Source organism: Podarcis bocagei (assembly GCF_964188305.1).
Source record: "Podarcis bocagei genome assembly, chromosome: 16".
NCBI classification, from domain to species: Eukaryota; Metazoa; Chordata; class Lepidosauria; order Squamata; family Lacertidae; genus Podarcis; species Podarcis bocagei.
This window is the reverse complement of record NC_138142.1, coordinates 32688681-32713335: the sequence shown is the minus strand read 5'-3', so window position 1 is coordinate 32713335 and position 24655 is coordinate 32688681. Positions and strand designations below refer to the sequence as shown.

General features: G+C 47.0%; 3 protein-coding genes across 5 annotated transcripts in view; 2 read left to right on the top strand and 1 right to left on the bottom strand.

Annotated features, from left to right (window-relative positions):
* Positions 1 to 24655, top strand: part of LBHD1 (LBH domain containing 1) — a 109441-nt gene that overhangs the window by 51058 nt on the left and 33728 nt on the right. The gene's annotated exons all lie outside the window — the stretch shown is intronic.
* Positions 1335 to 14986, top strand: LOC308574988 (uncharacterized protein). Of its 3 annotated transcripts, XM_081173368.1 has the most exons (7): positions 1335 to 1588; positions 2952 to 2976; positions 3978 to 4031; positions 8410 to 8484; positions 12209 to 13102; positions 13172 to 13374; positions 14835 to 14986. In XM_081173368.1, the coding sequence occupies exons 5-7, from the start codon at positions 12292 to 12294 to the stop codon at positions 14946 to 14948; spliced, it is 1128 nt and encodes a 375-aa protein (XP_081029494.1). In that variant the 5' UTR covers positions 1335 to 1588; positions 2952 to 2976; positions 3978 to 4031; positions 8410 to 8484; positions 12209 to 12291; the 3' UTR covers positions 14949 to 14986. The 3 variants fall into 3 exon arrangements, with proteins under 3 accessions (XP_081029494.1, XP_081029492.1, XP_081029493.1); XM_081173366.1 differs by having other exon boundaries at positions 12209 to 13374; XM_081173367.1 differs by lacking the exons at positions 1335 to 1588; positions 2952 to 2976; positions 3978 to 4031 and adding an exon at positions 8227 to 8245 and having other exon boundaries at positions 12209 to 13374.
* LOC308574984 (proton-coupled zinc antiporter SLC30A1-like) lies at positions 17127 to 23768 on the bottom strand. The gene is made up of 2 exons (XM_081173355.1): positions 22215 to 23768; positions 17127 to 17860 (listed from the first exon to the last, which is right to left on the bottom strand). The coding sequence occupies exons 1-2, from the start codon at positions 22756 to 22758 to the stop codon at positions 17145 to 17147; spliced, it is 1260 nt and encodes a 419-aa protein (XP_081029481.1). The 5' UTR covers positions 22759 to 23768; the 3' UTR covers positions 17127 to 17144.

Below are 24655 nucleotides of genomic sequence, written 5' to 3'. Positions count from 1 at the left end.
TGAAGCTAAGCCAGTGTGGTGAATGAACTGGGGAGACTCCCAAGGGCCAGAGAGAAAGAGATCATTGCATACAGGGGTTACATACGCTTCAGATTACATACGCTTCAGGTTACAGACTCGGCTACCCCAGAAATAATACCTCGGGTTAAGAACGTTGCTTCAGGATGAGAACAGAAATCGTGCTCCGGCGGCGTGGCAGCAGCAGGAGGCCCCATTAGCTAAAGTGGTGCTTCAGGTTAATAACAGTTTCAGGTTAAGAATGGACCTCCTGAACAAATTAAGTACTTAACCCGAGGTACCACTGTATATTAATATTGTGCAGTTTGAAGCAACTGGATCCGTGAAAATGAAGTCCTTTTGGAATGAAGCATTAACCAGAGCCATGAAAATATTATATATTATTATATTATAAAATATTATAAGTTTACTTGCATAACTTTCTTTAAAACATAACAAAAACCAGTAAATGATACAGCCATGCAGCTCCATATCTTGTGCATATCCAGCACAGGCAGAGCGTATTTTCAGAAATAACTTTAAACGAGGGTTGCCATATGTCAAAAAGTGAAAATCCGGATACAAAAGTTGTTCAGCTCCCCCCCCCCCAATATTGGGGGGGGGGGAGGAAGGTATTTTTGAGGACATTCACCAAAATCTACACTTCCAACATGGGTTGCCATATGTCCAGATTTTCCCAGACATTTAAACAATTTCCGCCCGGACACCGTTTCCGATGGCACATGGCAGCCCTATTTAAACAGGACTGAGATCATAACATCACCCTGTTCCAGCCCCCATTAGCCTGGAGCTGTTTACAGAGAAGAGAAGAGAAGCTGTTTACTTCAGAAGAGTCTTACACATTTTTACTCCGCAGAGTCTAAAAGAACCAAAACGGCGATTTGTAATTCAATACCTTAATCGTCTGACCTAAGGTTGCTCACTCACACTGTTAGCTAGCTAGAGAACAACAACCAGAGAGTGCTCTTCTAACATACCCCCCATGGAAAATCCCCATGTTAAAGCCTTTCACTGATGCACATTTAACCATTGTCAATTAAACCAATTATACTTAACAGATATTCCCCTCACAGAACTGAAATTTCCCAGAGTGGTTTGACCAACAGGGAACTCTGGAAATGATAGCCCTGTGAGGGTAATGGGGGTTTCCTAACAACTTGCAGCACCCTTAACAAACTACAGCTCCCTGAATCAATAATTTTTTTTGGGGGGGAGCCACGATTGTCTAAAGCAGTATCCTAGCGCTTTAAATGCATGGCATCAATGTGGCCTTTGTCGTGTGTGTGGACAGAGAGAACAGTCAAGTAGGTTGCTTAGGAACGTGAATTCTGAGGCCTGGGAGGGTCTCCGATGCCACCATCTTCTAAAGCTCTTGCAGATCCCCCCCCAAGCCCTTTTAGCCCCCTTGACCAAAACTCTCAGGGAGGTCCTCCCAGTTTGGCGCAAGACCTCCAAACACCAATTTAAGGCTCTTGCTTCATTTCTCCCCATCCATGCAGATGGGGAGCAAACAGCAGAAACCAGCAGCCGTACCTGCACCCGGGTTGCTCAAAGTGAAGATCATCTACTGGTGAGGCGGGGGAAAGTGTGTGCATTGATCGGGTCTGACCGCAAGAGGGTGTGCTCCTCTGTTACCCACCGCCACTATACAGCGGGCGTGGCAAGAGTGGTCAGGCAAGGACCCGGAGACCACGGTTCAAATCTCCACTCAACTGTGCAGCTCACTCAGGGTCCTTGAGGGCCAATGGCTGTCTCTCAGCCCAACCTACCTCACAGGGGTGTTGTGAGGATAAAATGGGGGAGCGGGGATGACCATGTATTTGAGCTCTTTGGAAGAAATGTGGGGTATCAACCTGGGCGCCCGCGGGCAATTTTGGGGGGTGGTGGGTTAAAATAAAGTACTAAAAGTTTTTTTGGGGTGGGGGGAGCAAGATAATTTATCACAAAGTTGTGCCTGTACATTTTGCCCTGTAGCTCAGTTTCTACAAATGCTGAAAATGTACTATTTATACATAAAAGAAATCTGTGAATGTGGAGATTATGGTACATCGGGAAAGGGGCCCCCCAACTGCCTCTCATTCCTCCCCCCTCCTCAGATACCCATGGATATAAATGTAGTCTATACTGTTGTGAGTTTGGGGGAGGTAGACTGTATGCCCGAGCCCCTTCTAATTCTTAGATCAAAAGAAGGATTCCAACTGCTGAATTAGCTAGGCAAGGGCTATAATGGCCCCCTAAGTATAGGTCCTTAAGGTAACAAAGGAAGTGGCTCTGTGCCAGAAGGCGAAAGGATAAGCCCCCCCCCCTCAATCGCCAGGAAGTTAATAAAACAAAAGGCCTGAGAGGTTTGTGAGCATAGAAGCTAGGTAGAGGAGGAAGCCAGAGAGAAGGAGAAAGAGAGAGGCAGGCTTGGTTTCTCTTTGAATCCATGACTTTAGCTATAAGAGAAACAAGATCCTCTTTTGGGGTGTTCATAATGCTGTGAACCCCTCCATCATAGGCTCAGGTGGTATATAGGTGTAAATAAACCATAAATCCTGAAGACACCACAGCCTCCGCTGTCCCTCATTCCAAAGAAACCAAACCCTGGAACCCCTCACACCACTCGGAGATTGGGGTGGTGTGCAATAATACTGCATATTTTGGAAAGTTGTTTGTCGTCTTTGGTTAAAATATATCTTAACTCAATTTTGCGTGATGCGGCTCCTAAGATCAAGGCGCAAGTTTCTGTCCGTGTTGTAATACAGTTGGGCACCATTTTGAATCAAGATTGCAGATGGAACTTTTCAAACCTGCACTTATTTCAAAACCGTGCAGGTTCTTTTGGTTTCCTAGAATTCCTCAGCCAATCTGGATAGGAGGCTGCTGGTAATAAAATAAATACAATCATAAAATGTTGGCAAACAGACCATTTTTTTTTTTTTGTCTTTTAGAGCCGAATGAGGGTACAAAAGTCGGGTAAGTGTCGCTTGCAGGAGGGCTGTTCCTCCTCCCAAATATCACCCCCCCCTGCTTATTCTGCCCTGAGCACCCCACCACTGCTGAACCCCCCAATTCATGCCCTTTGTGTTTCCTTAGTCCCCTTCAAATCTTGTGATTCTCTGAATACCAGTTTCTGGGAATTACAAACAGCTGCTGTTCTACTCAGGTCCCGCTTGCAGGCTTCCCTGAGGCATCTAGCGGGCCATTGTGAGAATCTGACTGAAATATACTCAGAGTCGAGAGTGGATTTCATGCTCTTTAATCAGCTCATAGCGGTGAGGAGGAATGAAAGTCCCCTCAAAGTATCTGCTTTATATACATTATTTACACAATGGGCTGCACATGATTGGCTAATTCCGGAATTCTCCTGTAGGCCAATCAGGTTGTGGATTCACTTCCATCTGGAGCCGGATTGGGTGGCTCCTGCAGACCAATCACACTGCTGCATTGTTCTAGGACCAATCAGACTGCTGCATTTTGGATCCTATTGTTCTAGGACCAATCAGACTGCTACATTTTGGATCCTATTTAACTCAGTAGTACATACATAACAGTGACCCAGCCTGATCCCGATTTGGCCTGATCCTGCAGGGCTCTGAGTACCAAAAAGTTAGGGGAGGGTTGCTATCATACTCAGGTCCCATAGGGGCATCTAGCTGGCATCTGTGAGAACCGGCAGCCAGGCTTTTATGTTCTTAAATACCCCTCCTTTCTATACCCCAATGTTGAGAGGTGCAGTGAGGAGGGGTAGGGCACATAGTGCTGCTTCCCCAACAGGATAATAATAATAATAAAAATAAAATTTTATTTATATCCCGCCCTCCCCAGCCGAAGCTGGGCTCAGAGCGGCTAACAACGGAAAAATAACACAGCATTCTAAAATCAATGTGGGATGTGGGATTAGACCTCCGCCTGCCGCCTTGCTTTGAAAGAAAGAAAAAGAGCTGACTACTTTCTTCTGTGATTCATCTCTCTAGTTCCTGCAGATTAAAAAGCTCCTGGAAAAATGCTTCCCGAACATGCTGGAAATTGTAAGTGATGCGCCTCTGCGGGCGGGAGCAGGAGACGTGGGGGATGGGGGGAGTTTGGATGCGTTATGGTACTCTCCACACCATACATTTAAAAATTCTGTACGTGGCTTCCCCAAAAGGTTCGTGGAGCTACAATTCCCAGCACCCTTAAAAAACCTGCAGTTCCCATGATCCTCTGGGGGAAGCCAAGTGCTTTATAATTGTGCCTTCAGTGTAGGAAGAATATAACGGTTAAGAGAAGTTATATTAGGAAAGAATATAACGGTTAAGAGAAGTTATCCAAAACAAAATTTAGGTTAAGGTCTTTTATAAGACAATGAGGAGAATAGAGTAAGGTAATGTAATGAAAGATTAGAATAGGGTAAAAACTTGATGGTAAGGATTTGCTGAACTAACAAATTGAACTGGAATACAAAAAAGGGAGGGATGAGGAGGTCTGGGGAAATAAGTGTATGAAGATATGTTACGAAAATTAATGTGTTTTTAACTGTTTCTATTTTCTATGTTTTTTTGTTTTTGTTTTTTTTTCATTTGTTTTGTTTTGATTTGTTTTGTTATAATTTGGAAACTTTAATAAAATATCATTTTATATACCGTATTTTTTGCACCATAACACTCACTTTTTTCCTCCTAAAAAGTAAGGGGAAATGTCTGTGCGTAGGGAATGCCTACGGGTGGCATGCCTACAGATTTTCCTCCTCTAAAAACTACGTGCATGTTATGGTCGGGTGCGTGTTATAGAGCGAAAAATACGGTGTATATATATATATATATATATATGCAGGTTTTGGTGTCTTCGGGTGTCTTCCCGTGTAAGAGTTGGGGTGTCTAGGCGACGTTTCGACGAGGTCTCACTCGTCATCTTCAGGCTGGTGCTTTCGGCTTCTTGTTACTGGAACAGAGCAGGATCTCAGTGTTTGAGTTCCTATAAATACTGTTGAGGGGGTGTGGTGTATAGCCTCCAACGTTCTGGGCAGAGAGGAAGTTCCCAGGTTAGTGTGTCTTTTCTTCTTTTGTTCATTAATTACTTGAGGGATATCTTGAGTGATTTCTTGAGTGATATTCTGAGTACCACTTAGGAGGGTCATTAGGTGTGGATTAGTTGCTAAAGCTTTCGTGTCTTGACCTCTTGAGCTTGTGAAGAGTTTTTTCTGAGAAGATGGCTGTACTGCACTTAGTTGTGCTCTGGCTTGGCTTCGTGTATAGGGGCGAGCTGTGGTTTTGTGCCCTGTGCCAGCCAGATCTGTGTAGGGATTGCAGGGGGGTGCAGCATCCGGAGGTGCCACTATGGTTTGGCTACTGGATGGTGTCTGTAATTTATCTGTGGAGAGGGTCTGGGTTTGGGTCTGGTGTGGTTGATTGGAGATGGCGTTCTGTGTGCCTCTGGTTCTGGTGTCGGTTTTTGTGGGGAGGGCTATAAAAACAGATCCCACCACCTATCTGGAAAAAACCACCAAATCCAAAATAAAAGCCTCTCCTATCAGTGAAGAAATCCAGCTAAGAATCATCCCCAGAGAAAAATCATCCAGATGCCCCAAACTCTACGGTCTCCCCAAGATACACAAAGAAGGAACACCACTCAGACCAATAGTCAGCTCCATAGGCTCACCTCTACAAAATCTCGCTAAATTTCTCGCTAAGCAACTTCAGCCCTATGCAGAATCTATCGCTTCACACGTTACAAACTCCTTCCAGTTCATAGAAACAATAAAGAAGCAAAACCTACATCCCGACGACCTACTTGTGAGCTTCGATGTTGTATCTCTCTTCACACAAGTGCCCATTAATGAAGCCTTGACAGCCATTCAAAACAAATACAATCCCCCCGAATACATCCTGGACCTGACCAACCACTGCCTAACCAACACGTACTTCATCCACAATGGACAAAGATACAAACAGATAGAAGGAGCACCTATGGGATCACCCCTCTCACCGGTCATCGCAAATCTGTACATGGAACACTTTGAAACCAATGCTTTAGACAAGTCAGAACACAAACCCAAACTTTGGCTCAGGTATGTTGACGACACCTTTGTAATTTGGCCACACGGGAAGAAAAAACTAGATAGCTTCCTCACACATCTCAACAGCCTACACCCCAAAATACAATTCACTATGGAAATAGAAGCCAACAACCAACTTCCCTTCCTTGACGTCCTAATCTACAAAAAACCTGATGGCTCCCTAGGACACACTATCTACCGGAAAAAAACACACACCAACCGCTACTTACATGCACAATCACACCACCACCCTGCACAAATAAACTCCGTAGCCAAGACTCTCATCTCCAGAACCAAACGCCTGGCTGACAAAGACCACTTGACAACTGAGTCACAGAATCTTTCAAATGTGTTAATCGCCAACGGATACCAGCAAAACAGGGTTACGAAGCTAATCCAAAAAGAAACACCCCCAAAAAACCAAGACACAGAAGAAAACAATGGCATGGCCCTCCTTCCTTATATCAAGGGCACTACAGATAAAATTAGCAAAATCCTCCATAAACACAATATCAAAACAGCCTTTTGCACCAACCAAAAAATAGCCAATATCCTCAGAAACCCCAAAGATAAAATCCAGTTAGAAAACCAAGGGGTCTATGAAATACCCTGCAAAGTCTGCCCAGCCACGTACATTGGACAAACAAACAGACGAATAAATGCTCCGGCTGGTGCTTTCGGCTTCTTGTTACTGGAACAGAGCAGGATCTCAGTGTTTGAGTTCCTATAAATACTGTTGAGGGGGTGTGGTGTATAGCCTCCAACGTTCTGGGCAGAGAGGAAGTTCCCAGGTTAGTGTGTCTTTTCTTCTTTTGTTCATTAATTACTTGAGGGATATCTTGAGTTATCCTCAGAAACCCCAAAGATAAAATCCAGCTAGAAAACCAAGGGGTCTATGAAATACCCTGCAAAGTCTGCCCAGCCACGTACATTGGACAAACAAACAGACGAATAAATGCACGTATCGCAGAACACAAGAATGCCGTCAAAAAAGAAGAAAAAACTTCCTCTCTTTACCAACACATGAAAGAAACAGGACACGAAATTAATTTTGCAGATTCCAAATTGCTCTTTAACATGGAACATCACCACAAGAGAATAATCATGGAAGCCATCGAGATAGAGAAACACCCTCACAACATGAACAAGCGTGACGACACGTCCCGCCTGCCAGACATCTGGAAATTAGCCCTCCCCACAAAAACCGACACCAGAACCAGAGGCACACAGAACGCCATCTCCAATCAACCACACCAGACCCAAACCCAGACCCTCTCCACAGATAAATTACAGACACCATCCAGTAACCAAACCATAGTGGCACCTCCGGATGCTGCACCCCCCTGCAATCCCTACACAGATCTGGCTGGCACAGGGCACAAAACCACAGCTCGCCCCTATACACGAAGCCAAGCCAGAGCACAACTATTTGCAGTACAACCATCTTCTCAGAAAAACTATTCACAAGCTCAAGAGGTCAAGACACGAAAGCTTTAGCAACTAATCCACACCTAACGACCCTCCTAAGTGGTACTCAGAATATCACTCAAGAAATCACTCAAGATATCCCTCAAGTAATTAATGAACAAAAGAAGATAAGGCACACTAACCTGGGAACTTCCTCTCTGCCCAGAACGTTGGAGGCTATACACCACACCCCCTCAACAGTATTTATAGGAACTCAAACACTGAGATCCTGCTCTGTTCCAGTAACAAGAAGCCGAAAGCACCAGCCTGAAGATGACGAGTGAGACCTCGTCGAAACGTCGCCTAGACACCCCAACTCTTACACGGGAAGACACCCGAAGACACCAAAACCTGCATTCCTGTACCCGTGAAAATCTACGAAAGCAAATATATATATATATATATATATATATATATATATATATATATATATATATATAATTGTGCCTTCAGTGTATGGTGTTGGTGTGACCATGAATAGTGATCTTTGGTGCGAGCACAGGAATGTTTATTATTCCATTTATGTCATGCCCTTTCCCCCAAGGTGCCCAGGGTGGCATCGTTTCCCCACATGCACTGTGACCCTCACAACGACCCTGTGAGGTAGGATAGGCTGAGTGTGAGTGACAGGCCCAAAGGTTTGCCCCATTACATGCTCACAATGACCTTGTGCAGTAGGTTGACCCAAGACAGCGACTGGCCTCACCCCACCCCGTTTTAAGTGTACAACAACCTTGTAAGGTAGGTTAGGGTGAGAGGGAGTCGTGGGCGCAAGTGCACACCCAATTTTATTCTCATAATGACTCTGTGTGGTCGATTAGACTGAGGGAGAGCGACAGGCCCAAAGCCTTCCTCCCAGTTTATCCTCTTTCTTTTCCTCTCTTCTTTTCCTGACTCCTCTCCAGGTTGGGGAAGTTGCCGGTCAAGGTGCCTTTGAAGTGGTTCTCCCAGCATCCGGTCAGGTTTTGCACTCAAAGACGGTGAGTACCACCAAAATGGGCTCTCTGATTTGGCACATGCACCTGGTACACACTGTACATTTAAAGCTTCCCCCTAAGAATCCTGGGAACCGTAGTTTGTTCATTATATTATATTATATTATATTATATTATATTATATTATATTATATTATATTATTATTTTTAAATGTCTATACCGCTTTATATTTATAAGAAAAAGCAGTTTGCAGCATATTAAATCAATAAAACATAAATAATACAATCTCAAGAAAGTCAAATATAGACAGGGGTCAGCAAACTTTTTCAGCAGGGGGACAGTCCACTGTCCCTCAGACCTTCTGGGGGGCCGGACTATATTTTGGGGGTGGAAAATGAACCAATTCCTATGCCCCACAAATAACCCAGAGATGCATTTTAAATAAAAGCACACATTCTACTCAAGTAAAAACATGCTGATTCCCGGATCTTCTACAGGCCGGATTTAGATGGCGATTGGGCCAGATCCGGCTCCCGGGCCTTAGTTTGCCTACCCATGGAGTATACAATCAAAGCAACATAACACAAAAGTAAAATATTATATTAAAGATTTAAAAATAAAACATTAAAAAGGAGGTTAACTACAGAATACATATTTAACATATATTATAGATCCAGGGATTCATAACTCTGTGAGGGATAAACTACAGTTCCCAGAATTATTGGGCAGGGCAAGAAATGTGCATTAACAAAGAAATGCTTTGTACGCGGCCGTACTAACACATCCACATAACACGTTTCTGGAGTTCCTGGAGAATATGACAGCATATGGGTTTGATTCTGCCGTAAGTCGCAAAAACTTACAACCTACAGACAGTGGTACACCCAGGAATCAATATACAGTAAATCCACAACTTACACACATTTAACTTGTGTGCCTTCAGCTTTGTGTGTGTGGCAAAAAATAGGAATTAAGAAAGGGCAGTTCCAGGAAAATGACTTGGCAATCCCACCCACCATTGAACCCAATATGTTTTGACAATACGTGGTTTTTGGCTTTAGGCACGATCCCCGGAATGTACCCCCATGTAAATTGTGGGCTTGCTGTGCAGAACTGGATAGTAGATTCATAGAATTGTAGAGTTGGAAGGTATCCTAAGGATAATTTAGTCCAACCCCTTGCAATGCAGAAATCTCAATGAAAGCACCCATGACATATGACCATATGACTCCTGCTTCCAGGGCCGTCTTTACCTGGGGGTGCAAGGGGTGCAGGGCACCCGGGCACTGAATTCTGGGGGATGCCAAATATATATCTACTGTATACTGGTCCCTCTTGATCGGTGGCCGTGAAAAGCAATGGAGCGAAAGTCCCCATCCTCCTCCTCTGTTGCTCTGTTACTCCGTAGCGTCAAATATTTCTGACGACTCAGGAAACAAAAGCAGTCTTTTCTGCTGCATCCTTGTTACAGGTGAGCAACCCGCCCACCGCCCAAAAAAGCTCAACAACTTTGGCTTCCCCCTCCGGAAAAAAACCTCAATAAAAGTTAATTTGGGTGCAGCTAAACTAAATCTGGGGGTACTGGGCAGAACTTTGCACCCCAGCGGCAAATATACTAAAGACAGCCCTGCTTGCTCCCTTCCAGAGTTGCCAGCTGGGATGTTCTGCCTGCCTTCTACATTTCTATGAGGTAGCTGAACATTTAGAGCTGAGGTGCCCCCTAGTGCCCATAGCCTCTCCCAATGTTTGAAAAAGCCCAAATAAGATAATAGTTTGTCCAGGTACCACTTCCAGATAGGCGGTTGTTGTTGGAATCATTGCTGCTCTTGTATGGAGGTATTTCACAGCATCTAGATGATGCTCTCATCATGAAAATGCCAACCTGTACTCTTCTTCTTTTTTCTACATATAATCTGGATTTATCATTACTATTTCTTGTTATTTAAACAATTTCATTTTTATGTAATATACACTCACCCACCCACACCACCATATCATAAAATATCTGGGCAATGTGTGTGTGTGTATACACACACACACACACACACACACACATAAAAAAATACTCATCAGATGACAAGAGACCATCTATATTTCTGTATTTCAGGGGGTTTGACTAGATGGTTCTTGGTGTCCCTTCCAACTCTGCAATTCTAGGATAAACTGGTAAACAGCTCCCCTTGGCTTACCTCCCCCTACTTAGCATCACCGGGGTGACTGTCCCATGCCTCTCCTTTCTGTTCCTGGCCCAGACACTCGCTTCCCTTAACTCACCTCTGCTCACAATGATACAACACAAAGGCAGATTGAACCATCCCAGCTGGAGACCACCCCACCTCTCACCTGGGGCTTTGCCTCCCCTTCCCCTTGCCTCTCACCCAAGGAGACACTCTACCACTCGCCAGTAGAGACTCTCACCCTGAAAGGGTCAAGTGGCTTTGTCCTACACACCACTCCAGGTCTCTTAACCTGGAGAGCCCCAAACCTCTGACCTGAGCTATCCAGCAGCTCAGATTTGGCAAAGTGCAATGGTTTAGGGAGGAGCTCCTCTTTGATCTAGCAGGTGGTTTCGTGTGTGAGAGACTGGCTCAGTTTCTTAGGGAGTTTCGCTCAGTTTGTCAATCCGACTCCATAGCAAACATCAACAAAACATGGAGCCAATTGCTTTTCTATTAGCTTGCGATTAAAAAAATAAATATTGGCTTCCTGGAAGGGGCTGGTGGGGTCTAGGGGCAAAACTTGGGAGGCCTAAGGAAGAGCTAGGGTGAATTCTGGTAACTCAGGATTTATATGCAAGTCCTACTACAAATTGCAAAAATACATAGGGTTCCTCTGAGGAAATGTAAACAGCAGGTGACCAGGTTTCCACTAGGACTGCACTTTGCACGGTGGCTGGTTGCTCTGCAAGCAAAGTAAAAATACTGTAAAATATATAAAGTTTTAAAAATGAGGGAGGGGCAGGAAAGCCCTCTGGGCCACCCCCTGATGACACCCTTAGAAAAGTGCACATCTTAATTCAGTTTGCAGAGGAACTGAAATCGTGGGAGAGGAGCTCCTGTGTGGTTTAGCTGCATCTTGCTAATCTGATTGGTTCATGTGACTGGTAGTGATGTGCTCCTGAGAATTGATAGCCGTACCCCCACACAAAGAAAACTATAGGAAGGAGGGATCACTTTCCATGCTGCATCCATTCATTCTGGTTTTTACTCTTCTGGACATTTAAAACAAATCAAAATCAAAAACTTTCCTAACCACTCTTTGGGTTGCATTATCCGATGCTAGTCCTGTTCAGAGAATGCCAATTGAAATCAATGAACCTAAGGCCAACCTGTTCATTAACGTCAATACGTCTATGCTGAGTAGGACTAGCATGGGATTTAAGCCTTTGTCCCCAGTTGCTCAGACTGTGGCACATGATCCCCCTTTCAGCCTTGTAACACCCCTGTGAGGCAGGTTAGTCTAAGTGGAAATGCCTGGCTCAGTGTCACCCATTGAGCAGGGCACTGGACCCAGGTCTCTACAGTCATCACATTATAACACTGCAACTGAAGGAGGGGGGAACCTGCAGCCCTCCAGATGTTGCTGGACATTGACTTCCATCAGGTTCTGATGACTGAAGCTGATGGGAGCTGAAGTCCAACAGCACCCAGAGGGCCTCTGGGTCTCCCTCCCTTCTGCTCTAACCACCGTGAAGCCTTGCCCTGCAGGGCTGTTCTGCAAAAGTCAAGAGAGGGACTAGTAATGCGTCTCCCTTCCCCTCCCTTTAAGAATGGCGATGGGTTCGTGGACACCAATGATAAGGTGAAAAAAATCTGCACTGGCCTCAGAGCGAACCTGAAGACCAAGAGCAAATGGAATCCCACAAAAGAATTGGAATCGTTTGCAATCGTGGGTGCGCAGTCGTCAACAGAAAGCCAAGGGATGGGCAAATCAGAAACCAATCCATCATTGCAGCGGGCTTCAGACCATCAACCGTCAACACTGGTGCAGGTGCAAGAACGGCGATCAGTACCGAAGCCGAAGTCGGAACAACCGCCAACGGTGAAACAGGTGCCGAAAGGCTGATCAGCACCGGGGCCGGCATTTGGGCAACCATTAACGGTGGAACGGATGCCGGAGATGCCAAAGGGCTGATCAGCGCCAAGACCGCCGTTCGTACAACAGTCAGTGGTGGAATGGATGCCGGAGGTGCAAAAGGGCTGATCAGCGCTGAAGTCGGAGTGCGGACAACCGTCAACGGTGGAATGGATACCGGAGATGCCAAAAGGCTTATTAGCACCAAGACCGCCGCTTGTACAACAGTTAACGCTGGATCGCTCTCTGAATGTGCCAAAAGGCTGATCGGCATTTGGACAACCATTAATGGTGGAGCGGATGCCGGAGGTGCCAAAAGCCTGATTAGCACCAAGACCGCTGTTTGTAGAAGAGTCAAGGCTGGACCGCATGCTGGATGTGCCAAAAGGGTGAACAGCACCAAAGGCGGCATTTGCACAGCCATTAATGGTGGTGCGGATGCCGGAGGTGCAAAAAGGCTGATCAGCACTGAAGCTGGAGTTCGGACAACCATCATCGGTGGAACGGATGCTGCAGGTGCAGAAAGGGCGACCAGCAGCACCAATGCCGGCATCGGAACAACTGTTAACGGTGCAACGGACGCTGGAGGTGCAAGAACAGCAATCGGCATCAAAGCCGGCATCGGAACAACTGTTAACGGTGGGACCAATGCTACAGGTGCAAAAACAGCCGTCAGCATCAAATCCAGCGTCGGAAAGATCATTCACAGTGCAACAAACACTGCAGGAGCTAGAACAGCAGTCAGCATCAAATCCGGCATCAGGACAAGTGTTAACGTTGGAACAAATGCTGCAGGAGCAAGAATCAGCGAACGACGAAGCCCCCAGTCCAGAGAGGCCCGCATTCATCAAGACGACCAGGTATCGAGGTGCTGGGGGATTGGTAGAGTCTTGAAGTGATGGGCAGAAATATTTGCTTGGGGAGGCCAAATTAGGCTCGCAGGCCCAGGGTTCACCCCACCCCGTTTTAGACAAGGGATGAGAAACCTCAGAGCAGGCATCTCTGGCTGACCCTTGGGCCACACTCTCTCCCCAGGCACACCACTTCTCTCCAGGTCACACCCCTAACTGAGACTCCTCTTTTTCACTCATACAGGAGGGACACCAAACATTAAAACTCTTCCACTTGGCTAAATGGCAGTAGCAGTTCTTTGCACTTTGCTTGAAATGTTTTGAAATTTATTGACCAATTTAGGGTTCCTCCTGACATCCTTCTTAATGTCCATGATTATTTGTGCTCATGATGGTGTCGGGGCTGTCATACAAAACCCCAGTTTCAGTACTGTACTTGTTTGTGCCTACAAAGATTTTGGGGTGGACACGCTTCCAGTCTGCCCATGCCTTGAAACTTCCTGCTGAACTCTTGCAACTTCTCCAGCACTCTTTCCCCGCTCTCCACAACAGCATAAGAAGAGTCCAGCTGTATCAGGCCAGGGGCTCATCTAATCCATCATCTTGTTCTCGCAGTGGCCAACCAGGTGCCCCAATGGGAACAAGACCTCAGAACAAGCACACTCTCTCCTTTTGTAGTGTCCAGCACCTGATATTCAGAGGCCTAGTGCCTCTTGACAGCGGAGGGATAATAGTCAACACAGCTAGTGATTGATAGGCAGTGACGTAGCGTGGGCTGCCAGTGCCCGTACAGAATATGCATGTGCATTGCACTTACTAATGGCCTCTGCGTCACCCAGGAGATAACAGCCACAGAGATAAAAAAAAGAAGAGTTATTTTGTTGTCTGGAGAGGTCACTTCTTGGTTCGCATGGAGCAGTCCAGTAATGGAAGTGCATAGCTGTACTGAGGCAGTACCTGGTATTGAAATTCTGCACCCCTAACAAATTTTGCATGGGTGGCGCTGTGGGTTAAACCACAGAGTCTAGGACTTGCCGATCAGAAGGTCGGCGGTTCGAATCCCCACGATGAGGTGAGCTCCCTTTGCTCGGCCCCAGCTCCTGCAAACCTAGCAGTTCGAAAGCACGTCAAAGTGCAAGTAGATAAATAGGTACCGCTCTGGTGGGAAGGTAAAAGCGTTTCCATGCGCTGCTCTGGTTCGCCAGAAGTGGCTTAGTCATGCTGGCCACATGACCCAGAAGCTGTACGCCGGCTCCCTCGGCTAGTAAAGCGAGATGAGCACCGCGACCCCAGAGTTGGCCACGACTGGACCTAGTGGTCAGGGGTCCCCTTTACCCTTTTACCTTTATTGTTCTAGGAAGTATGAATTCCGTAGATCTGCAAGCTGATTCAAATTTCTCCTACATCCCTCCCTGAGTACCCCTTTCCTGGGTGGGTGCCCTGCTGATCCGCTTTCCTTCTTCCTTCAGGAAGTAAAGGTGCCGTTGGAGAGCAGATTATGCCGGGATCGTCCGAAAAGGTGGAACGACCTTGGGCAATCCTTGATAACCCCCTGCCCTCCTCAGCTAGGATCCCCCACCTAGCTGGCAATAATATTAATAATAAAAATTTGGAAAATCTATAGGATTGTATTATTCTTTGCTTTATCAGGGTGTGGGGTAAGGAGTGGGGAGGAAATCATTCCTGCTGCAATCCTGGGAATCAGGTATTAGAAACACCAGTCCCACATTTTCCCCTCCTATTTGCCCTGTTTGCAGTTTACATTATAGCAGAGATGGCGGCATCCGAACTCGGCACACAAAGGCGGGAAGTGGGGTGAAGAGTCCTTGGGTGGTATCCAACTAAATCATAGGGATGGGGAAATCTGCGAGTTTTGGTTTATCTTAGTTTCTCATTTTTCCAGTCGTAAATTCAGTTATCCACATTTCCACTTTGGTTTGTGAACATTTTTATAACATCATCAGCATTTTAGTGCAGATTTTGCAAAGCATTTCCTCCATGTTAATTCCGCAAACAAATGCATTTTTAATGCTCACTTTACTGCATTGCAAAATCCAGTGAGGCGTGGATTTCAAAGGACTGCTGTGTTTCAGTTTTCAGATTATTTCAGAAAGTGCAAATTAGGTACATTTGCCTTTAAATGTGAACTGAATCAAATTCCCCCCCCCCCATCCCTCCTTGGATTACAGTGGTACCTTGGGTTACAGACGCTTCAGGTTACAGACTCCGCTAACCCAGAAATAGTACCTCGGGTTAAGAACTTTGCTTCAGGATGAGAACAGAAATCGCACCGCGGGAGGCCCCATTAGCTAAAGTGGTACCTCAGGTTAAGAACAGTTTCAGGTTAAGAACGGACGTCCAGAACAAATTAAGTTCTTAACCCGAAGTACCACTGTAGACCCTACCTCTGAAACCAATGCCTAAGATTCTGCATGCAATAAAGGAGGATTCTGTGGCCTATATAAATACTGTATTTCATTCATATCTGGTGGACTTCTCTTGATTTGCATAATTCACTTTGCAAATTGTATCATGAGAACTAGAAACTAGCATCTAAAAGAAAGAATGCTGAGATTCCCAGGAACCTCAGCATCGTCCCCACTCATTGTTCAAAGGACATAGATGATGTTTGGCAGTGGAAGAGACTATCTTGGAAGGTGGTTGACTCTCCTTCGTTGCAGGTTTTTAAACTGAGATTGCTGGCTATTTAGCTGTGGCACCTGCATTGCAAGGGATTGGACTAGATGACCCTTTTTTGGGGGGGCTCCCTTCCAATTCTACAATTCTATGATTCTCTATGAAATTGAAGCTGCTGTGTCTTTCTAGTGCCTCCCTCTGATACAGTGGTGCCTCGCAAGACGAAAAGAATCCGTTCTGTGATTCTCTTCGTCTAGCGGTTTTTTCGTCTTGCGAAGCAAGCCCATTGAAGGATTAGCGGATTAGCGCTATTAGCGGCTTTTAGCGGCTTTTAGCGGCTTATCTGCTGATCGGATCAGCTGATAAGCGTCTTAGCGGCTTAGAAAAAGGGGGGGAGGAAAAAAACCCAGCAGGAACTTGCAAGACATTGTCGTCTTGCGAAGCAAGACCATAGGAAATTCGTTTTGCGAAGCACCTCCAAAACGGAAAACTCTTTCGTCTAGCGAGTTTTCCGTCTTGCGAGGCATTCGTCTTGCGGGGCACCACTCTATTGTTAAATGCACAAATCAAGCAATTTGTTAGAAGTTTGTTCGGAGATATATATTAAACACTAAATCACCAAGAGGCACAGCCCACCATTATTTCTCGTTGCTTCTCTTCAGTACCATGTAACAGTGCATGTGTCCCAGTCGCACAAAGGCTGCAAATAATCCAGTCAACAACCTGCAGTTTCAAGTCACAAATCTCCCCCGCGCCTCCACCAATTTACCATATTTTTCACTCTATAAGACGCACCAGACCACAAGACGCACCTAGTTTTTGGAGGAGGAAAACAAGAAAAAAAAATTCTGAATCTCAGAAGCCAGAACAGCAAGAGGGATCGCTGCACAGTGAAAGCAGCAATCCCTCTTGCTGTTCTGGCTTCTGAGATAGCTGCGCAGCCTGCATTCGCTCCATAAGACGCAAACACATTCCCCCTTACCTTTTAGGAGGGAAAAAGTGAGTCTTATAGAGCAAAAAATACGGTATCACCTAGCTAGAAAGCAGGACGCCTGTAGCAGAGAAAAATGGAAATTTGTGAGGTACTCTTCCCCTACCCCCCACCCTGGTCTCCCCCCCCCCAAGTGGTTCGTTTGCTCAGCTCACACCGTGGTCTCGTATTCCATGACCATGGCAGGAAACGGGGCCAGGCACCTCTTTTGTGGCGCCCCCTCGCACCACCCGCCACCCGGACAAACGCTGAGATCTGGCTGAACTGTGGCGGCATGAACGCCATGCTCGCAGAACACCCGCTGGACCCTGTCCATCACGGCCTCGCACGTGGCTACGTCACGGCAGTGCACATGGGCCGTGCCCACTAAGCTGCTGGGCCCGTCGAGCTGCCACACACGGAGGTCCCGCACGGCCACCACGCCTTCCGTGGCCCGCAGCTGCAGCTCCAGCAGCCTCAGGTCCAGCTCTTCCGGTGCGGCCTGCATGAGGACCAGAGCGGAGCTGTGCAGAGCCGGCCACGCCAAGTACAGCAGGGCCACCGACACAGCCACGGCGAGCCCAGGGTCCAGGTAGAGCAGCCAGCAAGGGGCGCGTCCCCACTGCAGTGCCTCCGCAGAATGCCAGGCCCAACAGGTTGACCTGGGGCAGTGGCTGAGGCAGGCTGCGTTGCCCAGGCAAGGAGGCCACAGCAGGTGGAACATGAGAGAGTACAGAAGGACGGCCGCAGGGCCCAGGCAGGCGACCACCCGACCAAGGCAAAGCGTTGTCCACTGCCCCAATTTTTCTGAGGGTGGCATGGGGCTGGCCTCCCTGTCCTCCTCCACCCAGGGCTGCCCGTTGGCCGAGGAGCCGTTGCCCAGCAGATCTGTAGATGAGGAAAAAGAACCAGAAGCTTAGAGAAGGGACAGGCAGGACCAAATCACAGTGGTACCTCAGGTTACATGCGCTTCAGGTTACATACGCTTCAGGTTACACACTCCACTAACCCAGAAATAGTGCTTCAGGTTAAGAACTTTGCTTCAGGATGAGAACAGAAATCGGGTTCCGGCGGCGTGGCGGCAGCAGGAGACCCCATTAGCCAAAGTGGTGCTTCAGGTTAAGAACAGTTTCAGGTTAAGTCCGGACCTCCGGAACGAATTAAGTACTTAACCTGAGGTACCACTGTAAGGCCTTTAGAGGCCCTAAGCACTTAAAATATTTTGGAGCCCCCATATATATCTAATTCGAAATATAAACAATAATAACCCTTTTTTAAAAAAATCCGAAATGACATGAAAGCTACAGTAAGATGGAAAATAATGTTCATTTTTGTATGCTTCCGCTTTATTTGACCACATTTCTCCTACTTTTTCTAATTGCCAAGGCTTTGATCAGATCCTCAAAACTAACCTTAGGTAACATGTTTGCTTCTGTACTTCATAGAGAAGTACTGCCTTGTTGCATAGCTCAATTTCAACTGAGCTGAACAGTTGGTGGCCATTAATGTTAAAAAATCTGGCAATGGAAAAGTTCTGTGGTGACCTGCTTCCCTTGATGCCCCCAGGCAGGTGATTATTTTGCTTAATGGTTAATCCAGCCCTCAGGACAGGCCTGAGACATTTCCTTATGTGGGAGTTAAGAGGTGGATGAGCTTGTCAGGTTCAGATTCTCTCAGTTTCAAATATTTCCAAGTTTAGAATCATAGAACTGTAGAGTTGGAAGGGACCATGAGGGTCATCTAGTCCAACCCCCTGCAATACAGAAATATCACCCAACATGGTGTTCAAACCCATGCTCCTGAAGGTAGGAGTCTCTCAATTGATGAAGATCATCATCCAAATGTCATAGACCAAATGGAGCAAACAGCACGCAGACCTAGTGGTGGGAGGAAAAAATCCTTAAATAAGAGACACGGGGGAATGATTAATGGACTTCAATGTCTGTACACTAATGCGCAAAGCATGGGAAATAAACAAGATGAGCTTGAGCTCTTGGTACAGCAAACTAAATATGACATAATAGGCATCACTGAAACCTGGTGGGATAAGTCCCACGATTGGAATGTAATAATGGAGGGATACAATCTATTTCAGAGAAACAGACCAGACAAGAAAGGAGGAGGAGTGGCGTTATATGTCAGGGATGTGTATACCTGCGAAGAGATCCAAGATTTAGAACCTCAAAGCCAAAGTGAGAGCATTTGGGTCAAAATTAAGAGAGAGAAGAATAACAGAGACCTCATTGTGGGAGTTTACTATAGATCCCCAAGCCAAACGGAGGACATAGATGATGCCTTCCTGGAACAGATGGCCAAGCATGCAAAAGGAAGGGAGATAGTAGTAATGGGGGACTTCAATTACCCGGATATTTGTTGGATGTCAAACTCAGCCAAGAGCATAAGGTCAAATAGATTCCTCACTGGCCTTGCAGACAACTTCATTGTCCAGAAAGTGGGAGAAGCAACAAGAGGAACAGCCATTTTAGATCTGGTCCTAACCAATGTTGATGACCTGGTTAGTGGGGTAGAAGTGGAAGGATCATTAGGCGCGAGTGATCATGCTCTTCTGAAGTTTACTATACAGAGGAAAGGAGCAGCCAAGCATACTAGGACTCAATTTCTTGACTTTAAGAAAGCCGACTTCATAAAACTTAGGGAAGTGCTGGGTGAGATCTCATGGACAGTAATACTAAAAGGAAAGGGAGTTCATGATGGCTGGGAGTTTGTTAAGAGGGAGATAGTAAAAGCACAACTTCAGGCAATACCAATGAGATGGAAACATGGAAGGTGCCTAAAGAAGCCAGGGTGGCTATCTAAAGAACTTTTAACAGAGTTAAGATTAAAAAAGGATGTGTACAAAAAATGGAAAAGGGGGGAAACCACCAAAGAGGAATTCAAACAAATAGCCAGCACATGTAGACACAAAGTCAGAAAAGCTAAAGCTCAGAATGAACTCAGGCTTGCTAGAGAGGTTAAAAGCAACAAGAAAGGCTTTTATGGATATGTCCGTAGCAAAAGGAAGAACAAAGAAACAGTGGGGTCACTCAGAGGAGAAGATGGTGAAATGCAAACGGGGACACAGAAAGGGCTGAACTCCTCAATGCCTTCTTTGCCTCAGTCTTCTCCGATAAAGAAAACAATGCCCGACCTGAAGAATTTGGAGCAAATGATTCAGCAGAGGAAACACAGCCCAGAATAACTAAGGAGATAGTACAAGAATATTTGGCTAGTCTAGATGTATTCAAGTCTCCAGGGCCAGATGAACTGCATCCAAGAGTATTAAAAGAACTGGCAGATGTGATCTCAGAACCACTGGCAGTCATCTTTGAGAATTCCTGGAGAACAGGCAAAGTCCCGGCAGACCGGAGGAGGGCAAATGTTGTCCCTATTTTCAAAAAGGGGGAAAGAGAGGACCCAAATAATTATCGCCCAGTCAGTCTGACATCAATACCAGGGAAGATTCTGGAGCAGATCATTAAACAAACAGTCTGTGAGCACCTAGAAAGGAATGCTGTGATCACCAATAGTCAGCATGGATTTCTGAAAAATAAGTCATGTCAGACTAACCTGATCTCGTTTTTTGACAGAATTACAAGCCTGGTAGATGAAGGGAACGGAGTGGATGTAGCCTACCTTGATTTCAGCAAGGCATTCGACAAGGTGCCCCATGATATTCTTGTAAAGAAGCTGGTAAAATGCGGTCTTGACTATGCTACCACTCAGTGGATTTGTAACTGGCTGACTGACCGAACAAAAAGGGTGCTCATCAATGGTTCCTCTTCATCCTGGAGAAGAGTGACTAGTGGGGTGCCACAGGGTTCTGTCTTAGGCCTGGTCTTATTCAACATCTTTATCAACGACTTGGATGATGGACTCAAGGGCATCCTGATCAAATTTGCAGATGACACCAAACTGGGAGGGGTGGCTAACACCCCAGAGGACAGGATCACACTTCAAAACGACCTTGACAGATTAGAGAACTGGGCCAAAACAAACAAGATGAACTTTAACAGGAAGAAATGTAAAGTACTGCACTTGGGCAAAAAAAAATGAGAGGCACAAATACAAGATGGATGACACCTGGCTTGAGAGCAGTACATGTGAAAAGGATCTAGGAGTCTTGGTTGACCACAAACTTGACATGAGCCAACAGTGTGACGCGGCAGCTAAAAAAGCCAATGCAATTCTGGGCTGCATCAATAGGAGTATAGCATCTAGATCAAGGGAAGTAATAGTGACACTGTATTCTACTCTGGTCAGACCTCACCTGGAGTACTGTGTCCAGTTCTGGGCACCACAGTTCAAGAAGGACACTGACAAACTGGAACGTGTCCAGAGGAGGGCAACCAAAATGGTCAAAGGCCTGGAAACGATGCCTTATGAGGAACGGCTAAGGGAGCTGGGCATGTTTAGCCTGGAGAAGAGGAGGTTAAGGGGTGATATAATAGCCATGTTCAAATATATAAAAGGATGTCATATAGAGGAGGGAGAAAAGTTGTTTTCTGCTGCTCCAGAGAAGCGGACACGGAGCAATGGATCCAAACTACAAGAAAGAAGATTCCACCTAAACATTAGGAAGAACTTCCTGACTGTAAGAGCTGTTCGACAGTGGAATTTGCTGCCCAGGAGTGTGGTGGAGTCTCCTTCTTTGGAGGTCTTTAAGCAGAGGCTTGACAACCATATGTCAGGAGTGCTCTGATGGTGTTTCCTGCTTGGCAGGGGGTTGGACTCGATGGCCCTTGTGGTCTCTTCCAACTCTATGATGATTCTATGATTCGTTCTGGAGGTCTGTTCTTAATCTGAAACTGTTCTTAACCTGAAGCACCACTTTAGCTAATGGGGCCTCCCGCTGCCTCCGTGCCGTCACCGCGATGCGATTTCTGTTCTCATCCTGAAGCAAAGTTCTTAACTCGAGGTAATAGTTCTGGGTTAGCGGAGTCTGTAATCTGAAGCGTCTGTAACCCGAGGTACCACTGTACATGAGACAGTCCATTTGTTTCTTCCTACTCTCCTTCCCTGCCCCACCCACCTCAGTCTGCCCCCTACCAGCCATACCTGCCCGTCTTAATTTCTTACAACCAACCCAGAGGGTGTCACAACCTTCCAGCTTCCTCCTCCTCAGTCTGAATGTTGTCCTAGTAGAACTCAGCAGGGAAGGCCCTGATTCTGCCTTCCATTGTTCTGCCTGCCCTCCGCCCCGCCAGTCCCAATGCTCCCCAGTCACTCCTTTGCACGAACTCACCTTCCATCTCCTGGGCACAGCTGTCTCCTTCGGTCACCCTCCTCCTGCTGCAGCAGCACGGCCTGGCGCCCGGGTCTTGGGGCTGCTGGCCATGCAGTCCCACCCTGGCAAGGTGGATCGGGATCCCCACGGCCCCGATCCCCATCAGGGCCAACGCATGCTGTGTGACGTGTGGATCGGCCACCCTGCGGAGCGCCTCGGGCAGGAGCGCAAGGCACAGGGCGCTCAGGAAGACGGCGCTGGCCAGGGTGCCTGCAATGCGGGCTCGCACCCAACCGAAGGTATTCCTCCGACTGGGGTGTCCTCCGGTCGCCAGCCAGGCATCAGTCAAGGCCACAGCAAGAGCCAGCGCACCTCCCAGGGTGTGGAATGCACAGGAAAGCAGGAGCAGTGAGCCGGTCACCCGGCTGGCCACCAACTCTACCAGGAAGAGGCAGGCGGAGAGGCAGAAATGGCCGACAGGCCAACCGGTGGAGCCCACCACTGCCCACAGAGGCGAGGAGCCCTCACCCATCCAGGATTTATTTCTCGGCTGGGCTCCCATCTCTGCCTTCTACTCCCAGTCAGCTGTCACTCTGGCCTCCGATCTCCTCCAACCTGTGTCCTCTTCTTTGCCTTGATGCCCACCTCTTCCGAATCGTCCTGCTGGCTCCAGCCCTTTGCCCAGTTCTGGACCTGCTTGTTCCTCCTTCCGCCACCCCTGCAGCCCCTGGTGCACGCTCTCTCCCAATCTTAGATGTTGCCCGGTTTCTCCTTTGCTGGCCCCCTTTGGCCAGAGACCCAGGCCTGGCCTCTGCCCTGCAATCTGTTCCCAGTTTCTCGCTCTCTCGCTGTGTGTGTGCTTTACACTTGAATAAAGTTTTGCACTCGGAGACCAGTGCACACTGCCCCTTGGATTCCAGGGGTCCTTTAAAGAGGCAGTTCCCTCTCTCTTTCACACACACTCTCTCTTGCCTTTGGCCTTCTGCCCAGGCTTCCACCAGCTGCAGAAACCAGGTCATAATGATGCATGTGATTCTCCCCCTGCCACAATCGGAGGGAGGAGAGTTGCAGAGATTCCCCCCCCCAACAACAAACCCTACTAGGGTAAAACGCGAGGGCTTGCGAGGTCACAGTTCTGGTGTATGTGAGATCTTGCAGAATATTCCCCAACAGCTCCCATCCCCATGACTGCTCTGGAGCCAAAAAACCGGCTTAGCAAATGCCAGTCGCCACCAGCTTCACTAGGGTGGGGGCAGAGAAATGCATTTGCCAGCCTGGCTGAGCTTTGTGTAGACTGCAATCGTAGCAGTGGGTGTGCTGAAACGTTGTCTTGCCTTGGTAATGGACTGGATGAGAGCCAGGAAACTGGAGCTCCATCCGGACAAGGCTGAGGCACTCTTAGTGAGAGGTTCTCTAGACCAGATGGATGGGAGGGTTGCCTGCTCTTGAGGGAGTTACACTCCCTCTGAAGGAGTGGCTACGCATCTTGAAGGTACTTCTGGATCCTTTGCTGTCGCTTGAGGCTCAGGTGGCTTCAGTGGCATGGAGTCCCTTCCGTCAGCTTTGGCTGGTGGCCCAATTGCGCCCCTGTCTGGACAGGTATAGCCTAACTTCTGTCATCTTCGCTCTGGTAACTTCTAGGTTAGGTTACTGCATTGCGTTATACGTGGGGCTGCCTCTGAAAACGTTTCAGAAACTTTAGCTGGTGCAAAATTCAGTGGCCGGGTTGCTCACCGGAGCAAGACAGTTGGAGTCCCTGATCTGGATAGCTTTCAAACAGGATTAGGCAAATTCGTGCAAATCGCAAGGAGGGAGAGTTGCTGCTGCCCTCAGGTCCTGCTTGCAGGCTTTCCACTGTGGGGAATCTGGGGTCTGGCTGATCACTGTGAAAACAGGATGCTGGACCCAGTCAGGGCCTTGCAGAGCCAGGCAGAGGCCTGGGCCAGGTAGATAATGTGCCCCCCCTTTTTTTTACCCTGGGGATAACTGACGTCTTATAAATAAGTAAGTATATAAATAATTTTCACAAAAGTTATGCTGTCAAATACCGTATTTTTCGCTCTATAACACGCACCCAACCATAACACGCACGTAGTTTTTAGAGGAGGAAAATCCGTAGGCATGCCACCCGTAGGCATTCCCTCCATAACATGCACAGACATTTCCCCTTACTTTCTAGGAGGAAAAAAGTGAGTGTTATGGTGCAAAAAATACGGTAATTTTATTTCAAGGCTTGAACCGTATCTGCATATAAAGACAAAATGGAAACTATAGATATACAATACAGTGGTACCTTTCGTTACGTACTTAATTCATTCCGGAGGTCAGTTCTTAACCTAAAACTGTTCTTAACCTGAAGCACCACTTTAGCTAATGGGGCCTCCTGCTGCTGCGCCGCCGGAGCACGATTTCTGTTCTCATCCTGAAGCAAAGTTCTTAACCTGAGGTACTATTTCTGG